This window comes from Vipera ursinii (assembly GCF_947247035.1).
Source record: "Vipera ursinii genome assembly, chromosome: 2".
Classification (NCBI taxonomy): Eukaryota; Metazoa; Chordata; class Lepidosauria; order Squamata; family Viperidae; genus Vipera; species Vipera ursinii.
In genome coordinates this window covers 22,944,114-22,971,590 of record NC_139513.1, presented here as the reverse complement: position 1 = coordinate 22,971,590, position 27,477 = coordinate 22,944,114, and the positions used below count along the sequence as shown (strand labels likewise).

At 41.6% G+C, this 27,477-nt stretch overlaps 1 protein-coding gene across 1 annotated transcript; it reads left to right on the top strand.

Moving 5' to 3' along the window:
• Nucleotides 1–867: 867 nt before the first annotated feature.
• LOC310633997 (killer cell lectin-like receptor subfamily B member 1B allele C) lies at nt 868–20,098 on the top strand. The gene is made up of 6 exons (XM_083352036.1): nt 868–960; nt 8,242–8,340; nt 10,003–10,179; nt 14,921–15,075; nt 15,588–15,697; nt 19,666–20,098. The coding sequence occupies exons 1-6, from the start codon at nt 870–872 to the stop codon at nt 19,775–19,777; spliced, it is 744 nt and encodes a 247-aa protein (XP_083208162.1). The 5' UTR covers nt 868–869; the 3' UTR covers nt 19,778–20,098.
• The last annotated feature ends 7,379 nt before the right edge of the window (nt 20,099–27,477 follow it).

Genomic DNA, 27,477 nt, shown 5'->3' with positions numbered 1-27,477 from the left:
CCTTCTTCACTCTTCCAAAATTTGTGTTCAGCTGAACTACAAATATTTTTCTGCATGCCAACTTTAGAAGGAGAGCACACAGCTCTTGCTTGGTTAAGATTATGCAGCAAATGTAAGCATGGTGAATAATGCAAATAGCAATGGTTATCAAAAGAGAAGGCTGCAGCAATCTCCACTTGTCAAGGACTGCTTCTCAGGGACTTCCTAAATGGACCTTAGAAATACACATCTGTTTTTTGCTGTGAAAAACATGGCTAGGCTATGTAAGACATTGCACTACTTTCTCTAGGGGGCGAGAATGGACAAGATAGTGAGTGATATTATGTGAAGGGGGAATTTCAGAAATAGACAAATAACAGCCACTCATACTCCATGGGCACATCATACTGAGTGGATGAAAAGAGGGAGGGAGAAAATGAGAAAAGAAGAAGGCAGATGAAATGTCATGTCCTGGATTGGGACATGATTGCCATCCTGATCGACTGTAGTTTATTTCAGGCGGGTGGGGGTATTGAATCTCCTGGCCTGTTACTGGAGATTACAAACATAGAAAAGGGGGGTGGGAATCAAACTTTTAATCTTATTTTCTTTTGTAAATTACAAGTGACTTTTAGCTTCATCTGTACCGTCGTCTGAAAACCACATAAAGGAAAAGACATTTTATTACAGTCGTGTTCTGTAGAGATTTTCCTCCTTTCAGCGTAGGAGCACATAACCACAACTATACATGGGCAGAGAGAATATACTTACATTTAGGAGGAGTGATAGGTTGAGTAGAATAGATCAACAACACTTCCGTTACTCATATGCAGGCATATTAAGAACGTCTTACTTACATATAGTCCATTTATTTTGGGTTGCAGCTGACTATGGATGCCAGTCTGGTCTATGCAGACATCAGATGTTCTGAAGATTCCTTATCCAGAAGAAGTGCAAATTCCGTTGTTGTTCAACAGGCCGGTAAGTTCACTAATTTCAGGACAGCCTCCCAGACTGAAAAAGGTGACATATTCTCTGAAATGCCTTCCATTTCATCCTTTATATATATATACAGACTATAAGTAGAAGCCCACATAGCCAGTAGGGAGTAGGGATTAAGGGTGCAGATGAGGACCCAGAATTAAGTTGCTGATTGGTTACAATGCTCCCTCAGTGACTTTGAGCTGGTAACAATATTTCCCAGCTTAATTTCTCTTTGAGAATCCATTACTGTGCTAGTAACAGAGGGGAGGCCCATTACATATGTGGCATTGAGCTTGTAGAGAAACCCTGAGCTATAATGTAATAATGATCATTGTAACAGAAGCATGTACAATATCCAAAATATTGCACATAGGACTGGATCTGATTTGTTGCATCTTGTCATAGAGAAAACAGAAGGAAGCTCTTTGCATTGGATGTGTTTTGCTCCCAAGTAACTGTACAAAAGTTAATCACAGCTTGGAGGGCCTTGATGTTCCCAGTGACATTATACTATGAAGCTGCGGTATTATCATCAATTAGTAATTGGTTCAATTCAACACAAGAGAGATTATTGAATATCGAAGGATATGATTTGTTATATGGTTGGCATGCTTATTTATTGTTTGATAAAAAAGTGGATAATGTTTTTAGGATACATATATTAAGATATGCCCTGTTGCGAGTGTGGAAAAAATATCGTTATAACTTCAAAATTCCAATTTGGGCAATACCTAAACATGCGATAGAAAATATAAATGTGGGATTCAAGCATGATGTGACTACATATAGATTGGAAAGAAATGTCTGGCAATTAAAGCCATTTAATATTTTAAAAGAAGAAGATAGTACAAACTTGGTTTCAGTATGGGCAGTTACAAGCTAGATGGAAACAGGAACAGGAAACTGGTATTTCTATAGTAGAAGAAAATTTGGTTAAAAAAAATAGAGATCAAGTTCCTGCACATATAAGAAGGATATATAATGCATTGATAGAATTAGATTCAGAAACAGAACTTGTTAAAGATTGTATGATAAAATGGGCCCAGAATATTCAAGAACCAATAATGATGAATACTTGGGAAAGAATATGGGTCAGAAATGTAAAATTTACACAGGCACAAAATTTAAGAGAGAATTTTTATAAGATGTCTTATAGATCCTAAGAAATTGGCATCTATGTATTCAAATTATCAGCCTAAATGCTGGAGGTGTGGTTGTGATGATGCAACGTATTATCATATATGGTGGACTTGTAAAAAAACTAAAAGCTTTTTGGATTAAAATTTGGTGGAATATGCAGAAGATATTTAAGAAAAAGATAAAATTTTCTCCACAATTATTTTTGCTGGGTATTACTATTGACTCTACCGCTATAGAAACTAAATTGATGCTGAATTTAATAACGGCAGCAAGACTTTTGGTTGCGCAATATTGGAAGAAGGAGGATTTGCCTACTATAGAAGAATGGACTTTAAAAGTTTCGAACCTGGCAGAAATGGCGAAAAATCTCAGCATATTTGAAAGACCACTCGCAACAAAGATATATTTTGGAATGGAGAAGATGGATTGATTATATCCAGAATAAATATGGGACCAAAAATTTTCATTTAGCATTTGAATGAGTATTAGATTTAGAAGATTTGTTATTATTTAGTTATTTTTAAGGAGAGTTAAAGTGCGATAGGACTTACAAGTGTTATTATAGTTAGTTTGCATATTATAGTTTAAGATTGTTAGGATCAATACCTTGTATTTGCTTTGGGAAGTCGGGGGGGGGAAGGAGAGGGAGGGGGAATTGGGTGGGGGTGGGGGGGATGGGTTTTTATGTTTTTTATGTTTAAAATGTATCTGTAAAACTCTTTAATAAAAAAAAACAACAACTTTGGTTACATTGTTCTGCCACGCGTGAAACGTGAAGGATGACTGGCAATGTGGCTGTATAAAAATCTTGCAGGAATGCAACAGGGACCAGGTATCAAGTACTATTTGAAGGGAGTGCTGTGTTTGTCAGTTTTGTGCTAAGAGATAGGCGCATTTTATTCTCCTGTGGTTTTACAGATAAAATTCTAAGAGCTGCCAGCCATCGCCTCTAAAAGTTTATGTGGGTTGGTTCTGAAAGTCTGTTCTTCACCCGCCCACGTCCACCTCTCGCAAAAACTTTGAACAAAAGGCAGTTCAGCAGGGATCGTCCTCTCTACCGTCCTCTGAGCCTCGGTTGTTCTTTTTTCTTTCATCTCTGTCAGTTCAACACTTGGTTCCCTGTGCCTTTCATTATCATTGTTTTACGTCCGTTCATTTATTTATTAAATTTATATACCGCCCATTATGTTGACCCGGAATTAGGGGATACCATAGGAAGTATCAACTGTGAATATGTGCAGATGACCCCGCTGTCTTTGGCCACTTGCAGAATCATGGATGCAGGGTCATGAAAAGACAGCAAGGAAAACACCCAATATCTTAAAACCCCCCCCCCCGGGAATGTACAGTGTCTTAGGGAAACACCCCAAAGGGAACATTTTTAGCTACTTCAGCTTTCTCCCTCCTTATCTATAGTGTGCCAGCCTTACAGAGCAAAGTGTTTAGCTTATGTGTGTCAGCTTTGCTGGGTGAATTGCTTATATAATCAAAAAACTGTTCTGGGCCCAGTGCTCTTCAATATCTTCATTAATGATTTGGATGAGGGGATAGATGGGGAACTCATCAAATTTGCAGACGACACCAAGTTGGCAGGAATAGCCAATACTCCAGAAGATAGGCTTAAGATACAGGAGGATCTGGATAGACTCGAACACTGGGCGCTATATAACAAAATGAAATTCAATGGTGAAAAAAGTAAGGTTCTACATTTAGGCAGGAAAAATCAAATGCATAGGTATAGTATAGGTGGTACCTTGCTCAATAGTAGTAACTGTGAGAGGGATCTCGGAGTCTTAGTAGACAATCACTTCAATATGAGCCAGCAGTGTGCTGCAGCTGCCAAAAAAGCCAACACAGTGCTAGGCTGCATTAACAGAGGGATAGAATCAAGATCAAGTGAAGTACTAATACCACTTTACAATGCTTTGGTAAGGCCACACCTGGAATACTGCATCCAGTTTTGGTCACCACGATGTAAAAAAGATGTCAAGACTCTAGAAAGGGTACAGAGAAGAGCAACAAAGATGATTAGGGGGCTGGAGGCTAAAACATATAGGGAACGGTTGCTGGAATTGGGTATGTGTAGTTTAATGAAGAGAAGGGTGAGGGGTGACATGATAGCAGTGTTCCAATATCTCAGGGGCTGCCACAAAGAAGAAGGAGTCAAGCTATTCTCCAAAGTACCTGAAAGCAGGACAAGAAGCAACGGATGGAAACTAGTCAAGGAGAGAAGCAACCTAGAACTAAGGAGAAACTTCCTGACAGTTAGAACAATTAACCAGTGGAACAACCTGCCTCCAGAAGCTGTGAATGTTCCAACACTGGAGGTTTTTAAGAAGAGACTGGACAGCCATTTGCCTGAAATGGTATAGGGTTTCTTGCCTGAGCAGGGGGTTGGACTAGATGACCTCCAAGGTCCCTTCCAACTTTATTATTATTATTATAAAAAGGTATAAAAATAGAGATTTTCTGACATTGGGGGCTTTTCTCTCTTTTAGAGGAGCCCGTCTTTGTTCAGCTGAATAATAATAATAATAATAATAACTTCTGGCTTTCTGTATTTTTTTTATCAAGCAACATCTCAGAACCTGCACAGCAATCACACTGTTGATTGACTCTTCTTGTACATCTATTATGATAAGATCAGGTTATTTGGGAGCCACTTACCTCTGATATAAGGGACGCAGTGGCTCAGTGGGTTAGGACGCTGAGCTTGTTGATCAGATGGTCGGCAGTTTGGTGGGTCGAATCCCGAGTGCCGCATAACAGAGTGAGCGCCTGTTACTCGTCCCAGCTTCTGCCAACCTAGCAGTTCGAAAGCACGTAAAAATGCAAGTAGAAAAATAGGGAGCACTACGGTGGGAAGGTAACAGCGTTCCGTGCGCCTTTGGCGTCTAGTCATGCCGGCCACATGACCACAGAGACGTCCTCGGACAAGCGCTGGCTCTTCGGCTTTGAAACGGAGATGAGCACCGGCCCCTAGAGTTGGAAACGACTAGCACGCATGTGCGGGGGAACCTTTACCTTTACCTTACCTCTGATAGTTTCTGCTTCTCCAGTAAGATCATACAGAGCGAGTGTACTACAGATCCCTTTGATTAAACAGCATCAGGGTTCTGGAAGGTAGCATCTGTCCTCTGGAACAATATTGACCCAGAGAGCAATACGACTCCTACCTTGGTAATATCCCAGAAATCCTTAACAATCTGGCTGTTCTTCCAACCTTTGGGATAGGGTTTTCTTCAGCCCCTGTTGGTTTTTCTTTGGAATTACATGATTGTTTTTATTCCTTCTATTATTGTTCTTTACTTTGAAAACTATAAGCTGTCCAGTCATCCTTCATTCTCTAGAAATGCAATTGAAAAAAATATGCACTTTTAAACCAAGATAAACCAATTAAAAGTTGTCAAAATTCCAGTTTGCCAGTTTGCCACTGAATTCATCAAAAAGTTAAGAGATGGTAGAGGAAAGACTTTAAAAAATGAACACATTCAGTGAAGCAATGGACAACAATAATTACAGTAGAGAAATAAAAATGCTGATATTCAGGCATGTCTCCCAAAATACATTCACATTTTAGTTCAGAATTGTTTTGTGTTGTTGTTGTTGTTTTAAAAAAAAATCAGTTACAATGCATTTATTTCAAACTCTTTTGAAATCTCAAGTTCAAACAACTTAACAGGGCATATTAGCAAAAACAAGAAACTACTAAGAAAAATGGAACTGGAGAAAAAGTCATGTATTTAATCCAAGTAAGATTTAAAATTCTTTGTCCGACACAAATTGCAGTATAAAGAGCAAAATAATTTGGCATGTGTTGATTTTGAAATTGTAATATAGTGTGGTTATTTTTGTTATCTCATAATGGACTTTTGGACGTGGTGGCTCAGTGGGTTAGGACGCTGAGGTTGTCGATCAGAAGGTCGGCAGTTTGGCGGGTCGAATCCCGAGTGCCGCGTAGCAGAGTGAGCGCCTGTTACTCGTCCCAGCTTCTGCCAACCTAGCAGTTCGAAAGCACATAAAAATGCAAGTAGAAAAATAGGGACCACTGTGGTGGGAAGGTAACAGCGTTCCGTGCGCCTTGGGCGTCTAGTCATGCCGGCCACATGACCACGGAGATGTCCTCGGACAAGCGCTGGCTCTTCGGCTTTGAAACGGAGATGAGCACTGGCCCCTAGAGTCGGAAATGACTAGCACGCATGTGCAGGGGAACCTTTACCTTTACCTAACTTTTACTGTTTAATAGAGAGAGTTGAGATAGAATTTGGGTGAGATATGAAATGAAAAGATGTTTGGTATAAGCTGTTAAGGTAGAAGATTATACCTGCTTGGAATGAAAGGGGAGGATTCTTTTCCTGTTTCCTTTTTCCTCTCTATTTTTCTTTCTTTGGACTTTTTAATTTATTCTGTAACTGTATAGGTTTTACTCATATAATATAATCTTTAATAAAATTATGGGGCAAAAAGAAATTTAAATGTAACCAGTTCCATTGTTTGGATATTTGTTTGTTTGTTTATGTTAATATATTTTATGTCCTTACAATTTACCACAATTAACATTTAAATTTAACTATAATTTCAACTGGGAATCAGTGAGCATCCTAAACCAAGCTAAGTTCCAAAACGCTAGGGCCGTGGTGGCGAACCTATGGCATGCGTGCCACAGGTGGCACGCAGAGCCCTCTCTATGGGCACGTGCGCCGTCACCCCAGTCCTAGGCCTTCAGCTGGGTTTTATAAAACCTTTTCGCTTTAGGCCTCTGCCACCATATGCAAGAAAAAAAAGGTTCAATCAATCAATAAATCAATTTCAACTTCTCGCAGGAAAAGAAAAGATCTCACAAAGTTGGAATTGATTGATTGAACTTTTTAGTCCCACCCAGTCTGCTGTTACTACTGCAGCCATGCCCACCCAATGGGCCACGGCCACCCAATGGGCCATGCCCATCCAGCACCTGGCAATACATAAGTGGGTTTTAGGTGGCAGTTTGGGCACTCAGTCTCTAAAAGGTTCTCCATCACTGCGCTAGGGAATTCCTGGAAGCCTGGCACTCAGACAAATCAGCCATCAACAGGCACATAGATATAAACAACATTTGCACACCATTCAAAAGAGACAGTCAAAAAACTAAAAAGGAAGCATCATCTCCTCAGCCAGCAATCAAGATCCAAATAAACAGGGATTAACAACAGGATTAATACCACACTAATAATCAAGCAATAAACAATACCCCAATTAAGGAACTACCAACTCAGATAAAAATCAAGCCCTAAACGTCAGCTTGATCAAGAAACTAGCAAGAAGAGAACAACACTCCCACCAACACTAACAGGGCGAGCCATTGTATATAAACAGAGAGCAAATCCACTCCTTCCAGCACTGATGGTCTTACCTACTTCAGTAATGAAGTGTCTGCAAGAAAATAACCAAACTCAGAGAGCACCAAGGACTCAACAGTTCAACCCTGAGCTGCAAATATTCTTTTCTATTGGTAACATTTGGATTAAACAAATTGGATTAAAAGCATTTTTTTAAACAATATAGGACAAAATGCAGTCTGCTGGGGAATATATTAAAATTCAGATAGCAACCATTCAAATCACTCGTAAATCACCCCGATTTAATACTGCAGGAAAATCCAAGGTTTTAAAACGACATTTTTATTAATTAAATAAAAAAGCAAAAATTAAGAAAAGGGAAACAAATGCATATACATTATGTAATATAAGCCAAGTTTTTTACACAGATTGGGGTGAAAAAGGGGACAGAGTAGTAACAAAGAAGGCATGCCTCCAGGGTCCCACGGAGGGGGAAAACATTAAAATCTATCGAAACATCCTATAATACATATTTTTAAATGTGAGTGGCAAAATGAGAGGGAGGAAGCTTATAACATTCAGAAAGGGAAAGTGGTATAAGAAAGTGAAAGTTTACTTCGCAAAGGCTTGGAATATCACATGTGTCAAACAGAAGGTCAAGGCGATCGTGCTGAGCTGAGAGAATCAATAAATTGCCTTTCTAATGTGACTTTGTTATTATTTACTAGAAGTGTCGGGTGATCTGCAAAATACGTAAGATATAACCTCCTAACCACTTCCATTAGAGTAACATTCCAAATGTTTTGCTTGAATTTTGCAGTTCACCGAATATGCCCTCATTGGCATTGGATTGTTCTATGGCTTTCCTGCACTGGGAATGTTATCTTGATGGTGACTGTGATACTGATGGGGTTTCATGGTGAGTACTGTAGAAGGAAAGAGCATGATGAAGTAAGAATCAAATGTACTGAGCAGACACTCAAAGATTCAAGGATTAAAAGCATTCCTTCTCATAGAAGTGCAAATAGGCCCAGTTTTTTTTTTATAAACTACAGTGGAGCCAGCCTTCTAACATCCATCAAAACTTACCTCCTCCCCATCCAGGTTAAGGAGAGTCCTATGTTGCATCAACAGAGAGATAGAATCAAGATCACATGAAGTGATTATCATTTTCTCCTGCATTAGTAAGACTATACCTAGAATACTGGGTCCAGTTTTGGGCACCACAATATAAAAAATATGTTGAGACTCTAGAAAGAGTGCAGAGAAGAGCAACAAAGATGATCGGGGGACTGGAGGCTAAAACGTACAATGAACAGTTTCAGGAACTAGTATGTCTCATCTAAAAAAGAGAAGTACTAGGTGACATGACAGTATTTTCCAATATCTGAGGGGCTGTCAAGAGAAGAGGGGGTTGACCTATTCTCCAAAGCACCTAAGGGCAGAACAATAAGTAACGGAGAGATCCAACCTAGAATTAAGGAGAAATTTCCTGACAGTGAGACAGTGGAACAACCTGCCTCCAGAAGTTGTGGGCACTCTATCTTTGGAGGCTTTTAAGAACAGATTGCATAGCCATTTGTCTGGAATGATATAGGATCGCCTTCTTGAGCATGGGGTTGGAATAGAAGATCTTCAAAGTCCTTCCAACTCCGTTATTCTATCCTATTCTATTCTAAGATGAATTGATCCTGAGTGGCCACAGGTGGGAGAATCAGACAGGAATCAGTGACCCAATAAATCACATTGTTTACATTCAGTGACCAAGTCTCAAAGAAAACACAGCTGCCATTCTGACCCAGTAGGATAAGATAAATAATGAGAAGGCTATCGAGATGGGCTTATTAAAAATATTTACACCTTGTCTACCTCTTTATCGTTGTGTGCAGGCTTAATACATTTATGCTGCAGCTTCAAAGTGATTTGATTGCTTTCAGTGAGTTAGGTTTTGGCCACAGCAATGTAAAATGGGGCAATCCCATCTTAATTATTTGATGCTCCTTGCAGACAATCCTCTCGGCCTTTCTTCTGGTCCATCATCTTTTTCCTCAGGCACTCATCTTACTTAATAAAGAAGTCAGAAGAAAGCAAACAATTGCATAGTGTTTTGTAATCTCTCAGATCGTTTAATGAAGAAATTGCCCCAAGTGAAAATACTAAAGAGAGCCAGTTTGGTGTAGTGGTGAAGGCACCAGGCTAGAAGCTAAGAGACGGTGAGTTCTAGTTCTGCCTTCGACATGAAACCTAGATGGGTGATTTTGGGCCATTCACACTCTTTCGGCCTAACCCATGTCACAGTGTAATTGTTGCAGGGAAAATAGGAGAAGGAAGAAGTATTGTGTGCATTCACTGTCTTGGGTTATGTATGAAAACAATAAAGGCAGGATATTGATAAAATAATAAAATAAAGCTTGTGAGAGGCTATCAAAAAGTGCTAAATGGATCCCTAGTACTGGTTGAGTAGTATTATGAATCCCTGGGAGAATCCAGATGGGGCTCTCTCTCTTTATCCAGAATACAATATCTGTGATATTGTGCAGTTTTAATTATGTAACTATAATTTTGGCTTAATGTTTTATAGGCCTGGGCTGCAATTCCTCAACAGCGACAAACAGAAGCTCACAAAATCCAGAGGAAATGACTGGAATTTCAAATGCGCATCAATGCAATCAAGATGAAAATAAAACAAATAGCCAATTACAAGCACTCAGGACTTGTCTAAGGCAACATTTGTGTGAGGCTACAAATGCAACAACAGGTAATTCTTTATATTTTTAATTGAAATGTTCCTGTGACCCTTGTTATAATTTCTTAGACATTTTTATCCCCAAATATGTCTGTTTCCTGGGTTCCAAGATCACTGCAGATGAGGACTGTAGCCAAGAAATTAAAAGACGCTTGCTCCTCAGGAGGAAAGCCATGGCAAAACTAGACAGCACTCTAAAAAGCAGAGACATCACCCTGTCAACAAAAGTGCGTATAGTCAAGGCTATGGTCTTCCCAGTTGCAATGTATGGCAGTGAAAGTTGGACCATAAAAAAGGCTGAGCGCCAAAGAATTGAGGCCTTTGAACTATGGTGCTGGAGAAGACTCCTGCGAGTCCCTTGGACTGCAAGGCGATCAAACCGGTCAGTCCTAGAGGAGATCAACCCTGACTGCTCTTTAGAGGGCCAGATCCTGAAGCTAAAACTCAAATACTTTGGCCACCTAATGAGAAGGAAGGACTCATTGGAGAAGAGCCTAATGCTGGGAAAGGTTGAGGGCAAGAGAAGAACGGAACGACAGAGAATGAGGTGGCTGGATGGAGTCACTGAAGCAGTAGGCGTGAGCTTAAATGGACTCCAGAAGATGGTAGAGGACAGGAACATTGTCCATAGGGTTGCGATGGGTTGGACACGACTTCGCAGCTAACAACAACAATGTCTATTATCTCTTATTACTGATTGATTGTTTAATTGCATTTCTGGGCTGCTCATCTCCCTCTAAGAGGCATCATCATCCTTCTTTTCCCCCTGAACTCTAACAGCTCTTTTGTACATATCCAGCCCCTTTCTCAGAAGTGCACTGTATCTAGTCAGATAGAGTAGGATCCATTAACCTCTAGGCAGTGATAAACTGCTAAGTCTTGAGGGAGTCACGAAACACAGAAAGAGAAACAGAGAGAGGGAGAAAAACCTCATGGTTCTGTTGGTGCGGATCAGAGTCCAGGTTCTGAAGATGAAGTGGAAGAAATCTGCAGGGCTTACTTTGCCTTATGAGCCAGCAGTGTGTAGCAGCGGCCAAAAAAGCTAATACAATCCTGAGTTGCATAAACAGAGGCACAGAATCAAGATAACACGAAGCATTAGTACCGCTTTATAAAACCCTAGTAAGACCACACCTGGAATGCTGCAGCCAGTTTTGGTCACTATACTACAAAAAAGATGCTGAGACTTTGGAAAAAGTTCAGAGAAGAGCAACTAAAATGATCAAAGACTTGGAGACTGAAACATCTGATGAACGGCTGCAGGACTTGGCTAGTCTAAAGAAAAGAAGAAACAGGAGCGACCTGATAACAGTATTCCAGTATTTGAGGGGCTGCCACAAAGATGAGGGCGCAAACTATTCTTCAGAGCACCAGTGGGCAGGACAAGAAACAATGGTTGGAAACTGACCAAAGAGAGAAGCAACCTGGAATTAAGGAGCAACTTCCTAGCGAGGACAATTAACCAGTGGAACAGCTTGCTTTCAGAAGTTGTGGGTGCTCCATCCCTGGAGATTTTTAAGAGGAGACTGGACAGTCACCTGTCTGAAAGCACACTAACCCATGGACTTTAGACTCCTTCCTTGGACCTAGTGAAGCTGGCTCCCTGTTGTGACTTGGTGGTCTACTTTAACTCCTCACAGTTGCAAATAACCCCAGTGATTTCAGACTTGAGAATGCAAACCTATGCACAGATGGGGAGGGAAACATTCCCATAATGGAGAAATGGATCTTGAAATTAATGGAGCTGGGGGAGATAGCAAAATTGATTACTTCAATTAAAGTTAGCCGTTTGACTGCTTTTCTTTTTTACATGGGAACTACTTTTGGGCTTTGCGCTTGGTAAAGTGAAAAATGAAGCCATGATTTTGGGATCTGATAATGAGATATGTTTTGAATATAGAAATCTTGTATATTGTTGAAGTTTAACAGATATGCATTTTTACTGTAGGCTTTTATGCCTTCGTCTAATTTTAAAGCAGAGGAGGTTTTATTATAGATTTTTATTGTAGAAATATCTAGTAATATGTTTTTGGTAGTGAGAATACCAAGCAATTATGAGCTGCGAATTTTATTCAAATTAAGTGATTATGATATATATTGTTGCTGTTGTTAGTTGATTAGTGTATATATTTTTATAATTTTGTTTCTTTTTTTGTTAATCTAAAATAAGTATATATTTTTTTTATTGAAAAGTTTTAAAATACAATTTTCCTTTAAAAAAACCCCCTTCCCCCTCCCTCCTCCCCCCCTCCCTCCCCTCCTCCCCCCTCCCTCCTCCCCCCCCTACCTCCCCCTCCCCCCACTACTTCCCAGAGCTGAATACAAGGTATATATATATATATAAAAAAGCAAACCTAAGCAACCATATACTAACAACTATAAATTCTAAAATCCATCACTCTCTAGCTTATATAGGATAAAACAAACCTTAACAATATTAAATATATGTATAAAAAAAACTAGAATAAGAAAAGGACACTCTCTAGCTTATATAGAATGGAACAAACCTTAATAGTATTAAATATATATTAAAGACAAAAAAAAAGGAAAAAGAAGAAAAAACCCCTTCTCAACCCTATACTTATCCTAAATAAACTCCATCCATTTTATCCATTCCATGATATAACATTCTTACAAATAATTTTCCAAATTAACCAAGGATCCCAAATCAAAAAACTTTAAAGTCAACTCTTCTGTAATCGGCCGTTCCTCTTCCAGTACCACAATCCAAAAAAGCTCACCCTTTCCACAGAACCACCAAATATAAAAATATATTGCGTCTACACCCAAATCTTTTCCCCCCTCCCCTACTTGACTACTTGACTATATCGTAAAAGTTCCATAGACTTCTGCAATTCCTGCTACTTTCTCTTCTTAGATCGTTTTGCAGCAGCACGCGTCACCCTCTGTTTTATAGATTCATCCGACGAGGTTGTATCTTGATCTCCTCCAACACCGTTGTCTTCTATCTGACCATCTTCGGCCTCTTGATGCACTCCTTCTCCAGATCCCTTTCCAGCTTCCAAAAGTGTTAATGGCGTTGCATTTAAAACATTATTGTAGAAATCACGCGCTTGCATCACAGTAACCAAACGGTACTTTTTACCTTCGTGCGTCACCATCAACCCCACTGGGATCTCCCATCTGAACCTTATATCTCGCTGCTTGAGCTCTTGCACAAGAAATGTAAAATCCTTCCTTCTCCTTAGAATCTTTGGAGGAATTTCTTTTAAGACCAAAACTTCTTGATTAGCAATCATAACTTTAGTATCATAAGCAGCTTGTATAACTTCATCTCTAGTTTCCCTTTTTGCAAAATATACCACCACATCTCTAGGCAACTTTCTCTGTCTGGCAATCCATGAATTCACACGAAACACTTTGTCCATGCCTCCTTTTATTTCAGATGCTGGCTGTTTCAACACTATTTCAAAAGCCTCAGAAACCAGTTGCTTTAGATCTTCCTTAGTATTCTCCTTTAAGCCTCTAATTCTAATGGCAAACTGCATCTGGAAATATTGAGCAAGACACAGTTCCCTTTCCATTTTATTTTCATTCTCCAATAGTTTTGCTTCTAATATAGCATTCTTTTGAGACAAGTCTTCTAGCTTTTCCTCCAATTCTTCCACACACCGAGCCACTTTAAACACTGAAGTCAAGATGTCTACCCTCATCGCTTTGAGCTTCTGTTCCATCCTCTCCTCCATTCTCTCCTCCAATTTCTCCAATTTCTCCTCCATCTGTGCAAATCTAATATTAATTGATTCCAAAATTACCTGGGTATGTTTTTCAAGAGCATCTTGTAAGTCCTTTGATGTCAATACATCAGGAGGATGCAGCGCCTGCAATAATGATTGTTGCACGGGAGAAGTTCCAGCACTCCGAAGAGTTTTAGGGGGTGGTTTAGCCGCCATCTTTTACCAAATATGACGCACTTTCACTTCAGATTTGTAATCCAAAAAAGTCCATCAAGCTGGAGAGTAAAACATAGTAATCCTCTTTACCATTTCCTCTTGTATCGCTCTGCCTGCTCCTTTAAATCATAGTCATTCCTTCAGGCAGGGGTGGTCGCAGACGGCTGGCTCTGCTCCAAGAGGTCAGGAGCAGAGGCGACGGCCAGCTGGGAGCAACCCAGGCTACGGGGGAGTTCAATCCTTCAGCCGCCCAAGCCATAAGCTCAGGCGGCCCTGGAGAACTCTACCCCTACCTGGGAGCTCGCCCCCTCCTCTTCTCCCGAGGAGGGGGCTTCGGATTCGCCCGAACAGCTGATCGGCGCTGTTTCGGGCGAAAAAACACCAGCTGAGCCGCGGGCAGCCCGGGAAGGCTCCCTCCGTCGCCGCGGAGCCACCGGAAGTCTCTAAAATAAGTATATTGTATTAAATTACTGCATGCACAATTAAGAGAGTTAGAAGTAACCTTTTTAAAATGTTATTTTTGGTGTGTATTTTTCTAATGTCACTTCTGAAACTCTCCCTGTTGTTCCCCTCCCCTACCTTTACTATTTTTGTTCTTTTATTTTCACCCTTTTATGAAATTTAATAACATTCTTTTAAAAAAGGAAATGCTAACCTATGCAAAGTCACCATAAAATTGATTGATTGAATGAATGAATGACCCTAACCCAGTAAAAATTATCGTATTTTTAAATGGGATCCTCTCCTTAATTTTCAAAGTGACTTTAAGAGCTTGCAATATACCTATGGAGTTGGTTACAGACATACGTTTTAAGAAAAAGATTTATTTCCTTTCCTAGAGAATGGATCCTGCAGTGTGTGCCCTGTAACATGGGTTTCTTATGAGGACAAATGCTACTGGTTTTCTACTTCAATCCTGCCCTGGATGCAAAGCCACAAGGACTGTGAGGCAAAAAGAGCTCAGCTATTGGTGATTTCTAGTACAGGAGAGCAGGTAAAAGAATTTGTTGTGGGTGAAGAATCCCTAGCTTTCTTACTTTTTTATTTTTAATTTTAAATAAAAAGATTTCAGTGGTTGGACTAGCATTTACCAGCAGGTTTCAGGCGATACTTCAGGTGAAGTGGGATTAGCCCTTAGCTATGCTGACTCAGGAATTCTGGGAGTTGAAGTCCATGAGTCATAAAAGAGCCGAGGTTGCCTACCCCAGGATTAGCCAAATGAATACATACAGGTAGAGCAGATTTTCTCACTTGGTTGTTTCTATTGATCTTACTTTGATGCTTAATAGCCATCTACTCCATCCTTTTCCCCCTCAAGGATAAGCAGATGGGGCAAAATCCACCTGTTAGAGTTCGCCACCACATCAGAGGCGGAACTGGCAGAAAATAAGAGACCTGTTTTGGCAATTAATTCATTCGGAGGAATTTAACACAATCTCAATAATAGGACACGGTTAGGGATTCCAGCAGCCATCCTTGTAATGAAAATGAAATGATATTTTGTAGGAATTCATCCAGGACATCACAAAGAATAAGAATACGTGGATTGGGCTCAGATTCAAATCGCCAGAGGAGAAGTGGATGTGGGTCAATGGCTCACCATTAAACCAAACACCGTGAGTATTCCAATAGCCATGGAAGAAAACTTCTGTAATCTAGTGCTTCTTGTAGAATAAAGTAAAAAAGAGAGAGAAGTATATAATAATAATAATAATATAAAGTTGGAAGGGACCTTGGAGGTCATCTAGTCCAACCCCCTGCTCAGGCAGGAAACCCTATACCATTTCAGGCAAATGGCTGTCCAGTCTCTTCTTAAAAGCCTCCAGTGTTGGAGCATTCACCGGCTCTGGAGGCAGGTTGTTCCACTGGTTAATTGTTCTAACTGTCAGGAAGTTTCTCCTTAGTTCTAGGTTGCTTCTCTCCTTGACTAGTTTCCATCCGTTGCTTCTTGTCCTGCTTTCAGGTGCTTTGGAGAATAGCTTGACTCCTTCTTTGTGGTAGCCCCTGAGATATTGGAACACTGCTATCATGTCACCCCTCACCCTTCTCTTCATTAAACTACACATACCCAATTCCAGCAACCGTTCCCTATATGTTTTAGCCTCCAGCCCCCTAATCATTTTGGTTGCTCTTCTCTGTACCCTTTCTAGAATCTTGACATCTTTTTTACATTGTGGTGACCAAAACTGGATGCAGTATTCCAGGTGTGGCCTTACCAAAGCATTGTAAAGTGGTATTAGTACTTCACTTGATCTTGATTCTATCCCTCTGTTAATGCAGCCTAGCACTGTGTTGGCTTTTTTGGCAGCTGCAGCACACTGCTGGCTCATATTGAAGTGATTGTCTACTAAGACTCTGAGATCCCTCTCACAGTTACTACTATTGAGCAAGGTACCACCTATACTATACCTATGCATTTGATTTTTCCTGCCTAAATGTAGAACCTTACTTTTTTCACCATTGAATTTCATTTTGTTAGATAGTGCCTAGTGTTCGAGTCTGTCCAGATAATATAAATACCTAGAGTCATTAAGGACTCTAGAAGCATCTCAAAGAGATTGTAAGATCAGCTTTCATTTCATCAGTGAAGGAACCACTTCAGTACAACTGGGAAAAATCCATGTCTAATACAGGATCCATGGCTTCATTTCATTATTTTGGGTTTTCTGCTGCTATTGGAAATTCTTTCCTGTATTCATTCATTTTGTATGCTGCTCAACTCCCAATTACTAGAGCAGTGGGTGGGGAAGGGCTCATAAATAAAAACACTTTTAAAAAATGTCCCAAAGATGCTTTTTTCCCCCCAAAAGGCAACTGGACTTTGTTTTTTTTAATCCTTGAAGATGTTTCACTTCTCACCCAAGAAGCTTCTTCCGTTCTGACTGAATGGTGGAGGATGGAAAGATTTATATTCCTTGCAGTCATCTGGTGATTAGCACTCTTTCTGAGAGTCATTGAGGCCACTTGGAGGTTTCTCTGTGCATTCAGGGTCACCTGAATAGCGCAAATGGGAATAGAACTTCTTGAAATTGTTGAAAGGACAGTGTAGTAAACGGGAGATAGGTGGTGTCATATCCCACCCCCCTCTGCTGAGAGAGGCCTGTTCAATCTTAATGTAGATCACCTCTTTGACCCCTCTTTCAGACCAGACATCCTATCTGTCCTGAATGTGGACTTTGCTCTCTTCAAAAGAGTGAGCTTTCTCTTTCAAATGCAGATGGAATGCTGAATCTTGTCCTGACAGATTTGTTCTCCTAGGTCACGGGTAGGCAACCTTGGCTCTTTTATGACTCGTGGACTTCAACTCTCATGGAGAGGTTTCCAAGCTGAGCTGTGCTGGCTCAGGAATTCTGGGAGTTGAAGTCCACGAGTCATAAAAGAGCCAAGGTTGCCTACCCCTGTCCTAGGTTGTGCCATGCATTTCTTTGATTCTCCAAGGCTCTTGAAATAGTGCAAACAGCAACAAAGATGGTTAGGTGACTGGAGGCTAAAACATATAAAAAAACAGTTGCTGGAATTGGGTATATTCTAGTCTAATGAAAAGAAGGACTAAGGGTGTCATGATATAGCAGTGTTCCAATATCTCAGGGGCTGCCACAAAGAAGAGGGAGTCAAGCTATTCTCCAAAGCGCCTGAAGGCAGGACAAGAAGCAACGGATGGAAACTAGTCAAGGAGAGAAGCAACCTAGAACTAAGGAGAAACTTCCTGACAGTTAGAACAATTAGTAATCAGTGGAACAAAATGCCTCAAGAAGTGGTGAATGCTCCAACACTGGAAGTTGTTAACAAGAGATTGGACAGCCATTTGCCTGAAATGGTATAGGGTTTCCTACCTGAGCAGGGGGTTGGACTAGATGACCTCCAAGGTCCCTTCCAACTTCTTCTTCTTCTTCTTCTTCTTCTTCTTCTTCTTCTTCTTCTTCTTCTTCTTCTTCTTCTTCTTCTTCTTCTTCTTCTTCTTCTTCTTCTTCTTATTATTATTATTATTATTATTATTATTATTATTATTATTATTATTATTATTATTATTATTATTATTTCTGCTGGCATAGTCCCAGGTGGTCCAACTGCTATACAGGTAGTCCTTGATTTACAACAGTTCATTTTGCGACCATTCAAAGTTACAACAGCACTGAACAAAGTGCCTTTTGACCGTTTTTCACACACCATTACAGCATCCCCATGGTCATGTAATCAAAATTCAGCTACTTGGCAACTACATATTTATGATGGTTGCAGTGAGCTGGAGCCATGTGATCAGCTTTTGCAACCCTCTGACAAGCAAAGTCAATGGAGAAACCAGATTCACTTAACCACCATGTTACTATTTTAACAACTGCAGTGATTCACTTAACAACTGTGGCACAAGTCATAAAATGGGGCAAAACTCACTTAACAAATGTCTCACTTAACAACAGAAATTTTGGGCTCAGTTGTTGTCGTAAGTTGAGGATTACCTATACTTCATTTCATTGTAGACAGTGCCTCTGTTCCAATTGGTACTAGAGGTAAAGAGGGTGGGGAATCTATTATTTGAGAACCATGGTAACCACTGTGTTGATGGATCACTTGGTAAACATCTGGACTTTATAACTTTCCAGGCCAATGTTATTTGTATGGCAAGATCAACCGGATCCAGAAACAAGTTCCAAACTCACAGTAACTTTTAATGATTTGAGAGCGCCAGTTTGATCTAGCGGTTAAGGCACCAGGTTAGACACCAGGAGACTGTGAGTTCTAGTCCCTCCTTAGACATGAAAGCCAGCTAGGTGACGTTGAGCCAGTTACACTCTCAGCCCAACTCACCACACAGGGTTGTTGTTGTGGGGAAAATAGGAAGCGGTAGGAGTACTGTATACGTTCACCACCTTGAGTTATCTATAAAAGAGCCTTGGTGGAGCAGTGGGCTAATGCCTCCTTAAGTAACACCAGCTGCCTGCAATTAGTGCAGGTTCGCATCCCACCAGGCTCAAGGTTGACTCAGCCTTCCATCCTTCCGAGGTAGGTAAAATGAGGACCCAGATTGTTGGGGGCAATTAAGCTGACTTTGTAATAATGCCGCTTGGGGGGTGTGTGAAAGCCCTAATAATAAGCAGGCATATACATAGAACGAAGGCTACTGCTAAGCACATTGGTTTGTGCTTTAAATTGTAAGCCGCCCTGAGTCTTCGGAGAAGGGTGGGATATAAATGGGTTTAAAATAATAATAATAATAATAATAATAATAATAATAATAATAATAATAATAATAATAATAATAATAATAATAATAATAAAGGCAGGATAAAAAAATTCTAATAATAATTGCTTCCTTAGTTTATTGCAGTTCCAACAACAAAGACTCTGATTTGCTAAATGTAATATATTTATGGAGGCCTCACCTTCCTACGTATTATCATTTTGCATGTGTTCGTGCGCATTTGTGTGTGTTTGTGTATGCGTGTGTGTATATGTGCCTGTGTGTGTGTGTGAGAGAGAGAGAGAACGGGGGAAGACTGCAGAAGGCAGGTGTCTCTATTGATGAACAGGTGGCATTTGTTTACCATTTCCCAAAGTGAAAGCGTTTTTCTCTTTCCCTTCACAGATCTCAACCCTTCGAGGCTAAGTGTGGTATTATAGGAAAAAAGGGAATTACGTCAGATATGTGCCTTACAGAGCTTTACTGGATTTGCCAGAAACCGTCTGTATTCATCTGAGGATTTGCATGCAGAATTTTTAAAAATATCCCCACTCCCCCCAATAACGTGGGCTGCCTTATTCAGCAATGGCTGTTTCACCCCGGAGCAAAGAGGTACCATGGGAGGAAAGAACTGCTAAATCCTTATACCAGCCTGTTCAGTGGTGGGATTCAGCCAGTTCGCACCACTTCGGCAGAACCCGTAGCTAATTTTTTGTTGCCCGGGCCCAGGCTGGACTTCCGGAAGCGGCATCCACACAGAGAACCGGTTGTCCACATATTTGAATCCCACCCCTGAGCCTGTTGTAGACGAAAAAAGAAGCATGAAGAGAAGTGACTTTTAAATGAAGATGATTTTGTGGCGTCCCCAGCAAATACGTGAGCCCACAAAAAAGGCCCGTGAGCATACATGTTACTTTAAAAATAAAGTTCAATAGATGAAATAGAGTAAGTTATACTTGTATTTTTAAATACAGCATGTAACAAAAAATAAAGAAACCTCTGGTTACCTTTAGAGATGTTGTAGTTGTTTTTACTGCATCTGTTTTTATGCCTCCCAATGCACAACCATCTTCAGGTTCAGATTTATAATTTCCATCTTTCTTACTCTTCCCCCATTAATTTCTGAGACAGAAAAGGCTTGTTCGTGGACACCATTATAAAATCAGGTTAGACAGTGCTTTTTTTGTAAAAGAAAAAGGTGCCGGAACTCACACATGTCATACAACCCCCCTTGCCTACCCTACAAGGTTCCATCCAAAAAAGGTGCCGGAACTCCGTTCTGAGTGTTCTATGAGAAAAAAAGCCCTGAGGTTAGAAATGCTGGATTGTAATTACCCGTCAGTGCTCCCCACTGGCTATCCATGAAAACAAGGATTCTCAGTTATTGTCATCCATCCCTTTAATGAAAAAATATCATAATACAGGTAGTCCTTGACTTGCATTCATTTAATAAATGTTTGAAGTTACAACACGGTTGAAAAAAGTGGCTTATGACTGGTGTTCACACATTTGACCGTTGCAGCGGCCCCATGCTCACGTGATCAAAATTTGGGCACTTGGCAAGCAGCATACTGCAGTGTCTTAGGGCCACTGGTTGCCATTTATGACCTTTCCACGAGTCTTTCAACAAGCAAAGTCAGTGGTGGGAGCCAGATTCACTTCACAACCCTGGTGATTTGTTTAACAACCATGACAAAAAAGGTTGTAAAGTCAAGTATGAATCACTTCATGACATTGCTTAGTGATATGGCTCCCGATGTATGACTGGTTTCATCTAGAGGACTAACCCCACCCAGATATTGTGAAACTTACGCAGAAGGAATATGGTACTTGGGGATATGTTTCCCTTCTATTAATGCAGACATGTCAAACACAAGACTCGGGGGCCAGATCCGGCCCACGAAGTGGTTTCATGTGGCCCACGAAGCCATCCTGGAAACAGTGAGGGAACGGCCCCCACTGCCTTGGCCCTGGCCCAGAGACCCTCCTTCTGCCAGAGACCCTCACATCTGTCCCACTCCTGCCCAGGCCTCCATAGGCACCCTTGATGCGAACGATGTAGAGCTGGCCATGCCCACCCAGTAGGCCATATGCACTCTAGCCACGCCCACCCAGTAGGCCACGCCCACCCTGGCCACACCCACCTGGCCCCCAGAGGGCAACTGCAATGCTGATGCGGCCCTCAGTGAAATTGAGTTTGACACCCCTGACCTATACTATACCTATGCATTTGATTTTTCCTGCCTAAATGTAGAACCTTACTTTTTTCACCATTGAATTTCATTTTGTTAGATAGTGCCCAGTGTTCGAGTCTGTCCAGATAATATAAATACCTAGAGTCATTAAGGACTCTAGAAGCATCTCAAAGAGATTGTAAGATCAGCTTTCATTTCATCAGTGAAGGAACCACTTCAGTACAACTGGGAAAAACCCATGTCTAATACAGGATCCATGGCTTCATTTCATTATTTTGGGTTTTCTGCTGCTATTGGAAATTCTTTCCTGGATTCATTCATTTTGTGTGCTGCTCAACTCCCAATTACTAGAGCAGTGGGTGGGGAAGGGCTCATAAATAAAAACACTTTTAAAAAATGTCCCAAAGATGCTTTTTTTTTTTCCAAAAGGCAACTGGACTTTGTTTTTTTTAATCCTTGAAGATGTTTCACTTCTCACCCAAGAAGCTTCTTCCGTTCTGACTGAATGGTGGAGGATGGAAAGATTTATATTCCTTGCAGTCATCTGGTGATTAGCACTCTTTCTGAGAGTCATTGAGGCCACTTGGAGGTTTCTCTGTGCATTCAGGGTCACCTGAATAGCGCAAATGGGAATAGAACTTCTTGAAATTGTTGAAAGGACAGTGTAGTAAACGGGAGATAGGTGGTGTCATATCCCACCCCCCTCTGCTGAGAGAGGCCTGTTCAATCTTAATGTAGATCACCTCTTTGACCCCTCTTTCAGACCAGACATCCTATCTGTCCTGAATGTGGACTTTGCTCTCTTCAAAAGAGTGAGCTTTCTCTTTCAAATGCAGATGGAATGCTGAATCTTGTCCTGACAGATTTGTTCTCCTAGGTCACGGGTAGGCAACCTTGGCTCTTTTATGACTCGTGGACTTCAACTCTCATGGAGAGGTTTCCAAGCTGAGCTGTGCTGGCTCAGGAATTCTGGGAGTTGAAGTCCACGAGTCATAAAAGAGCCAAGGTTGCCTACCCCTGTCCTAGGTTGTGCCATGCATTTCTTTGATTCTCCAAGGCTCTTGAAATAGTGCAAACAGCAACAAAGATGGTTAGGTGACTGGAGGCTAAAACATATAAAAAAACAGTTGCTGGAATTGGGTATATTCTAGTCTAATGAAAAGAAGGACTAAGGGTGTCATGATATAGCATGTTCCAATATCTCAGGGGCTGCCACAAAGAAGAGGGAGTCAAGCTATTCTCCAAAGCGCCTGAAGGCAGGACAAGAAGCAACGGATGGAAACTAGTCAAGGAGAGAAGCAACCTAGAACTAAGGAGAAACTTCCTGACAGTTAGAACAATTAGTAATCAGTGGAACAAAATGCCTCAAGAAGTGGTGAATGCTCCAACACTGGAAGTTGTTAACAAGAGATTGGACAGCCATTTGCCTGAAATGGTACAGGGTTTCCTACCTGAGCAGGGGGTTGGACTAGATGACCTCCAAGGTCCCTTCCAACTTTAATAATAATAATAATAATAATAATAATAATAATAATAATAATAATAATAATAATAATAATAATAATAATATTTCTGCTGGCATAGTCCCAGGTGGTCCAACTCCTATACAGGTAGTCCTTGATTTACAACAGTTCATTTTGCGACCATTCAAAGTTACAACAGCACTGAACAAAGTGCCTTTTGACCGTTTTTCACACACCATTACAGCATCCCCATGGTCATGTGATCAAAATTCAGCACCTTGGCAACTACTTCATATTTATGATGGTTGCAGTGAGCTGGAGCCATGTGATCCGCTTTTGCAACCCTCTGACAAGCAAAGTCAATGGAGAAACCAGATTCACTTAACCACCATGTTACTATTTTAACAACTGCAGTGATTCACTTAACAACTGTGGCACAAGTCATAAAATGGGGCAAAACTCACTTAACAAATGTCTCACTTAACATCAGAAATTTTGGGCTCAATTGTTGTCGTAAGTTGAGGATTACCTATACTTCATTTCATTGTAGACAGTGCCTCTGTTCCAATTGGTACTAGAGGTAAAGAGGGTGGGGAATCTATTATTTGAGAACCATGGTAACCACTGTGTTGATGGATCACTTGGTAAACATCTGGACTTTATAACTTTCCAGGCCAATGTTATTTGTATGGCAAGGTCAACCGGATCCAGGAACAAGTTCCAAACTCACAGTAACTTTTAATGATTTGAGAGCGCCAGTTTGATCTAGTGGTTAAGGCACCAGGTTAGACACCAGGAGACTGTGAGTTCTAGTCCCTCCTTAGACATGAAAGCCAGCTAGGTGACGTTGAGTCAGTTACACTCTCAGCCCAACTCACCACACAGGGTTGTTGTTGTGGGGAAAATAGGAAGCGGTAGGAGTACTGTATACGTTCACCACCTTGAGTTATCTATAAAAGAGCCTTGGTGGAGCAGTGGGCTAATGCCTCCTTAAGTAACACCAGCTGCCTGCAATTAGTGCAGGTTCGCATCCCACCAGGCTCAAGGTTGACTCAGCCTTCCATCCTTCCGAGGTAGGTAAAATGAGGACCCAGATTGTTGGGGGCAATAAGCTGACTTTGTAATAATGCCGCTTGGGGGGCCCCGAAAGCCCTAAAAATAAGCAGGCATATACATAGAATGAAGGCTATTGCTAAGCACATTGGTTTGTGCTTTAAATTGTAAGCCGCCCTGAGTCTTCAGAGAAGGGTGGGATATAAATGGGTTTAAAATAATAAATAATAATAATAATAATTATAATAATAATAATAATAATAATAATAATAATAATAATAATAATAATAATAATAATAATAATTATAAAGGCAGGATAAAAAAAATTCTAATAATAATTGCTTCCTTAGTTTATTGCAGTTGCAACAACAAAGACTCTGATTTGCTAAATGTAATATATTTATGGAGGCCTCACCTTCCTACGTATTATCATTTTGCATGTGTTCGTGCACATTTGTGTGTGTTTGTGTATGCGTGTGTGTATATGTGCCTGTGTGTGTGTGTGTGAGAGAGAGAGAGAACGGGGAAGACTGCAGAAGGCAGGTGTCTCTATTGATGAACAGGTGGCATTTGTTTACCATTTCCCAAAGTGAAAGCGTTTTTCTCTTTCCCTTCACAGATCTCAACCCTTCGAGGCTAAGTGTGGTATTATAGGAAAAAAGGGAATTACGTCAGATATGTGCCTTACAGAGCTTTACTGGATTTGCCAGAAACCGTCTGTATTCATCTGAGGATTTGCATGCAGAATTTTTAAAAATATCCCCACTCCCCCCAATAACGTGGGCTGCCTTATTCAGCAATGGCTGTTTCACCCCGGAGCAAAGAGGTACCATGGGAGGAAAGAACTGCTAAATCCTTATACCAGCCTGTTCAGTGGTGGGATTCAGCCAGTTCGCACCACTTCGGCAGAACCCGTAGCTAATTTATTGTTGCCCGGGCCCAGGATGGACTTCCGGAAGCAGCATCCACACAGAGAACCGGTTGTCCACATATTTGAATCCCACCCCTGAGCCTGTTGTAGACGAAAAAAGAAGCATAAAGAGAAGTGACTTTTAAATGAAGATGATTTTGTGGCGTCCCCAGCAAATACGTGAGCCCACAAAAAAGGCCCGTGAGCACACATGTTACTTTAAAAATAGAGTTCAATAGATGAAATAGAATAAGTTATACTTGTATTTTTAAATACAGCATGTAACAAAAAATAAAGAAACCTCTGGTTACCTTTAGAGATGTTGTAGTTGTTTTTACTGCATCTGTTTTTATGCCTCCCAACGCACAACCATCTTCAGGATCAGATTTATAATTTCCATCTTTCTTACTCTTTCCCCATTAATTTCTGAGACAGAAAAGGCTTGTTCGTGGACACCATTATAAAATCAGGTTAGACAGTGCTTTTTTTGTAAAAGAAAAATATTGTGTAGTGGGTCCGACGCAAGAGAGACGCCAGCCGGTGTGTGAGTTCAGCTCTTTATTGGAAGGGGAAGTGAACTGAGGAATGAGGGCTACCTGGCCTCCTTATATACCTGGCCAGGTAAGCTAACAGCCAATGAGGTTGGCCCTAGGTTTCCCACCGAAACTGTCCAGGCCAACGCCCCCTGGTGGCTGTTTCTATGCAGGTGCCTGCATACATAACACCCCTCCCCCCTTAGAGAAGACCCATATAACAACAACAACATGCAACTACTATAACTATGAGTATATATATATATATATATATATATATATATATATATATATATATATATATAAACAGTGGTGTCCTTGTGTGAGGGTCACTTGCACACATAGTCTGACAGGTAGGCTGGTGTCCTGTGTGGACGGGTGGATCGTCTGGGTGTGCTTGGCCCCTGGGCTTGGACCGTGGGTTCCTGAGGCCTTTGTGCAGGGCTGCAAGGAGCCGGCATCAGGAAGTCCTCCTCCTCTGGTCCCTGCTCTGTGACGTCCTCAGCTGGGTTGACCCCTCCTGGAGTGTGGTCCTCCTGTTGATCGTGTGCGTTGAGTTCAGGGACATGTGTGACGCGCTCAGGGGCGTGTGTGACGTGCTCAGGGACTCTTCCTCTGAGCTGATCGATGTGTCGCCTTATGCGTCTGTCCCCCTCCACCCCTACAATGTACGAAAGGGGTCCTGTTTTCTTGACCACTGTCCCCGGAACCCAAGGATGTCCAGCCCCATAGTTCCTTGCCCAGACCAGATCCCCCAGGTTGAGGACCCTGTGTGTGGATGATGATGGCAATGGTGATGGTAGTGATGCTGGTGGTGATGATGGTGATGTTGCCCTTCCGGTTTCGGCTGCTACCCGGTCTGGGTGTAGGCGGTCCAGCTTGGTGATGAGGCGCCGTCCCCATCGCAGTTCTGCTGGGCTCTTGCCGGTAGCCACGCATGGTGTTGTGTGTTGGGCTAGTAAAAATTTGGCCAGTCTGTGGTGCCAGTCCCCGCTGATGATGCGCCAGAGTGCGTCTTTGGTTGTCCTTACCATCCGTTCGGCCTGCCCATTGGTAGATGGTCCCCCAAGGCAGAGCAGGGCGGCCGCCTTTGCACTGTCCTCCGATATCTGATTGAACCGCATGTACAGTTCAACGTGAGCCAGGTAACGGGTCCAGGTTTCGGGGCGGCGGGTCTCGAATTCACGGGGTTGTCCGGCTCTAGCCATGGCGGCAGTTGGTCGTGGATGTGGCGCTTGGCGTTGCCGGTTCGGCTGGCGGTCGTGGGGGGAAGAAGGAAAATGCCTTTCCCTTCAGCTCGCGGAGCGTTTCCCCAGTGACTTCAGCTCTTGGTCAGCAGCAATCCCACCTTCGTCGCCACTATTGTGTAGTGGGTCCGACGCAAGAGAGACGCCAGCCGGTGTGTGAGTTCAGCTCTTTATTGGAAGGGGAAGTGAACTGAGGAATGAGGGCTACCTGGCCTCCTTATATACCTGGCCAGGTAAGCTAACAGCCAATGAGGTTGGCCCTAGGTTTCCCGCCGAAACTGTCCAGGCCAACGCCCCCTGGTGGCTGTTGCTATGCAGGTGCCTGCATACATAACAAAAAAGGTGCCGGAACTCACACATGTCATACAACCCGCCTTGCCTACCCTACAAGGTTCCATCCAAAAAAGGTGCCGGAACTCCGTTCTGAGTGTTCTATGAGAAAAAAAGCCCTGAGGTTAGAAATGCTGGATTGTAATTACCCGTCAGTGCTCCCCATTGGCTATCCATGAAATCAAGGATTCTCAATTATTGTCATCCATCCCTTTAATGAAAAAATATCATAATACAGGTAGTCCTTGACTTGCATTCATTTGATAAATGTTTGAAGTTACAACACGGTTGAAAAAAGTGGCTTATGACTGGTGTTCACACGTTTGACCATTGCAGCGGCCCCATGCTCACGTGATCAAAATTTGGGCATTTGGCAAGCAGCATACTGCAGTGTCTTAGGGCCACTGGTTGCCATTTATGACCTTCCCATGAGTCTTTCAACAAGGAAAGTCAGTGGGGGGAGCCAGATTCACTTCACAACCCTGG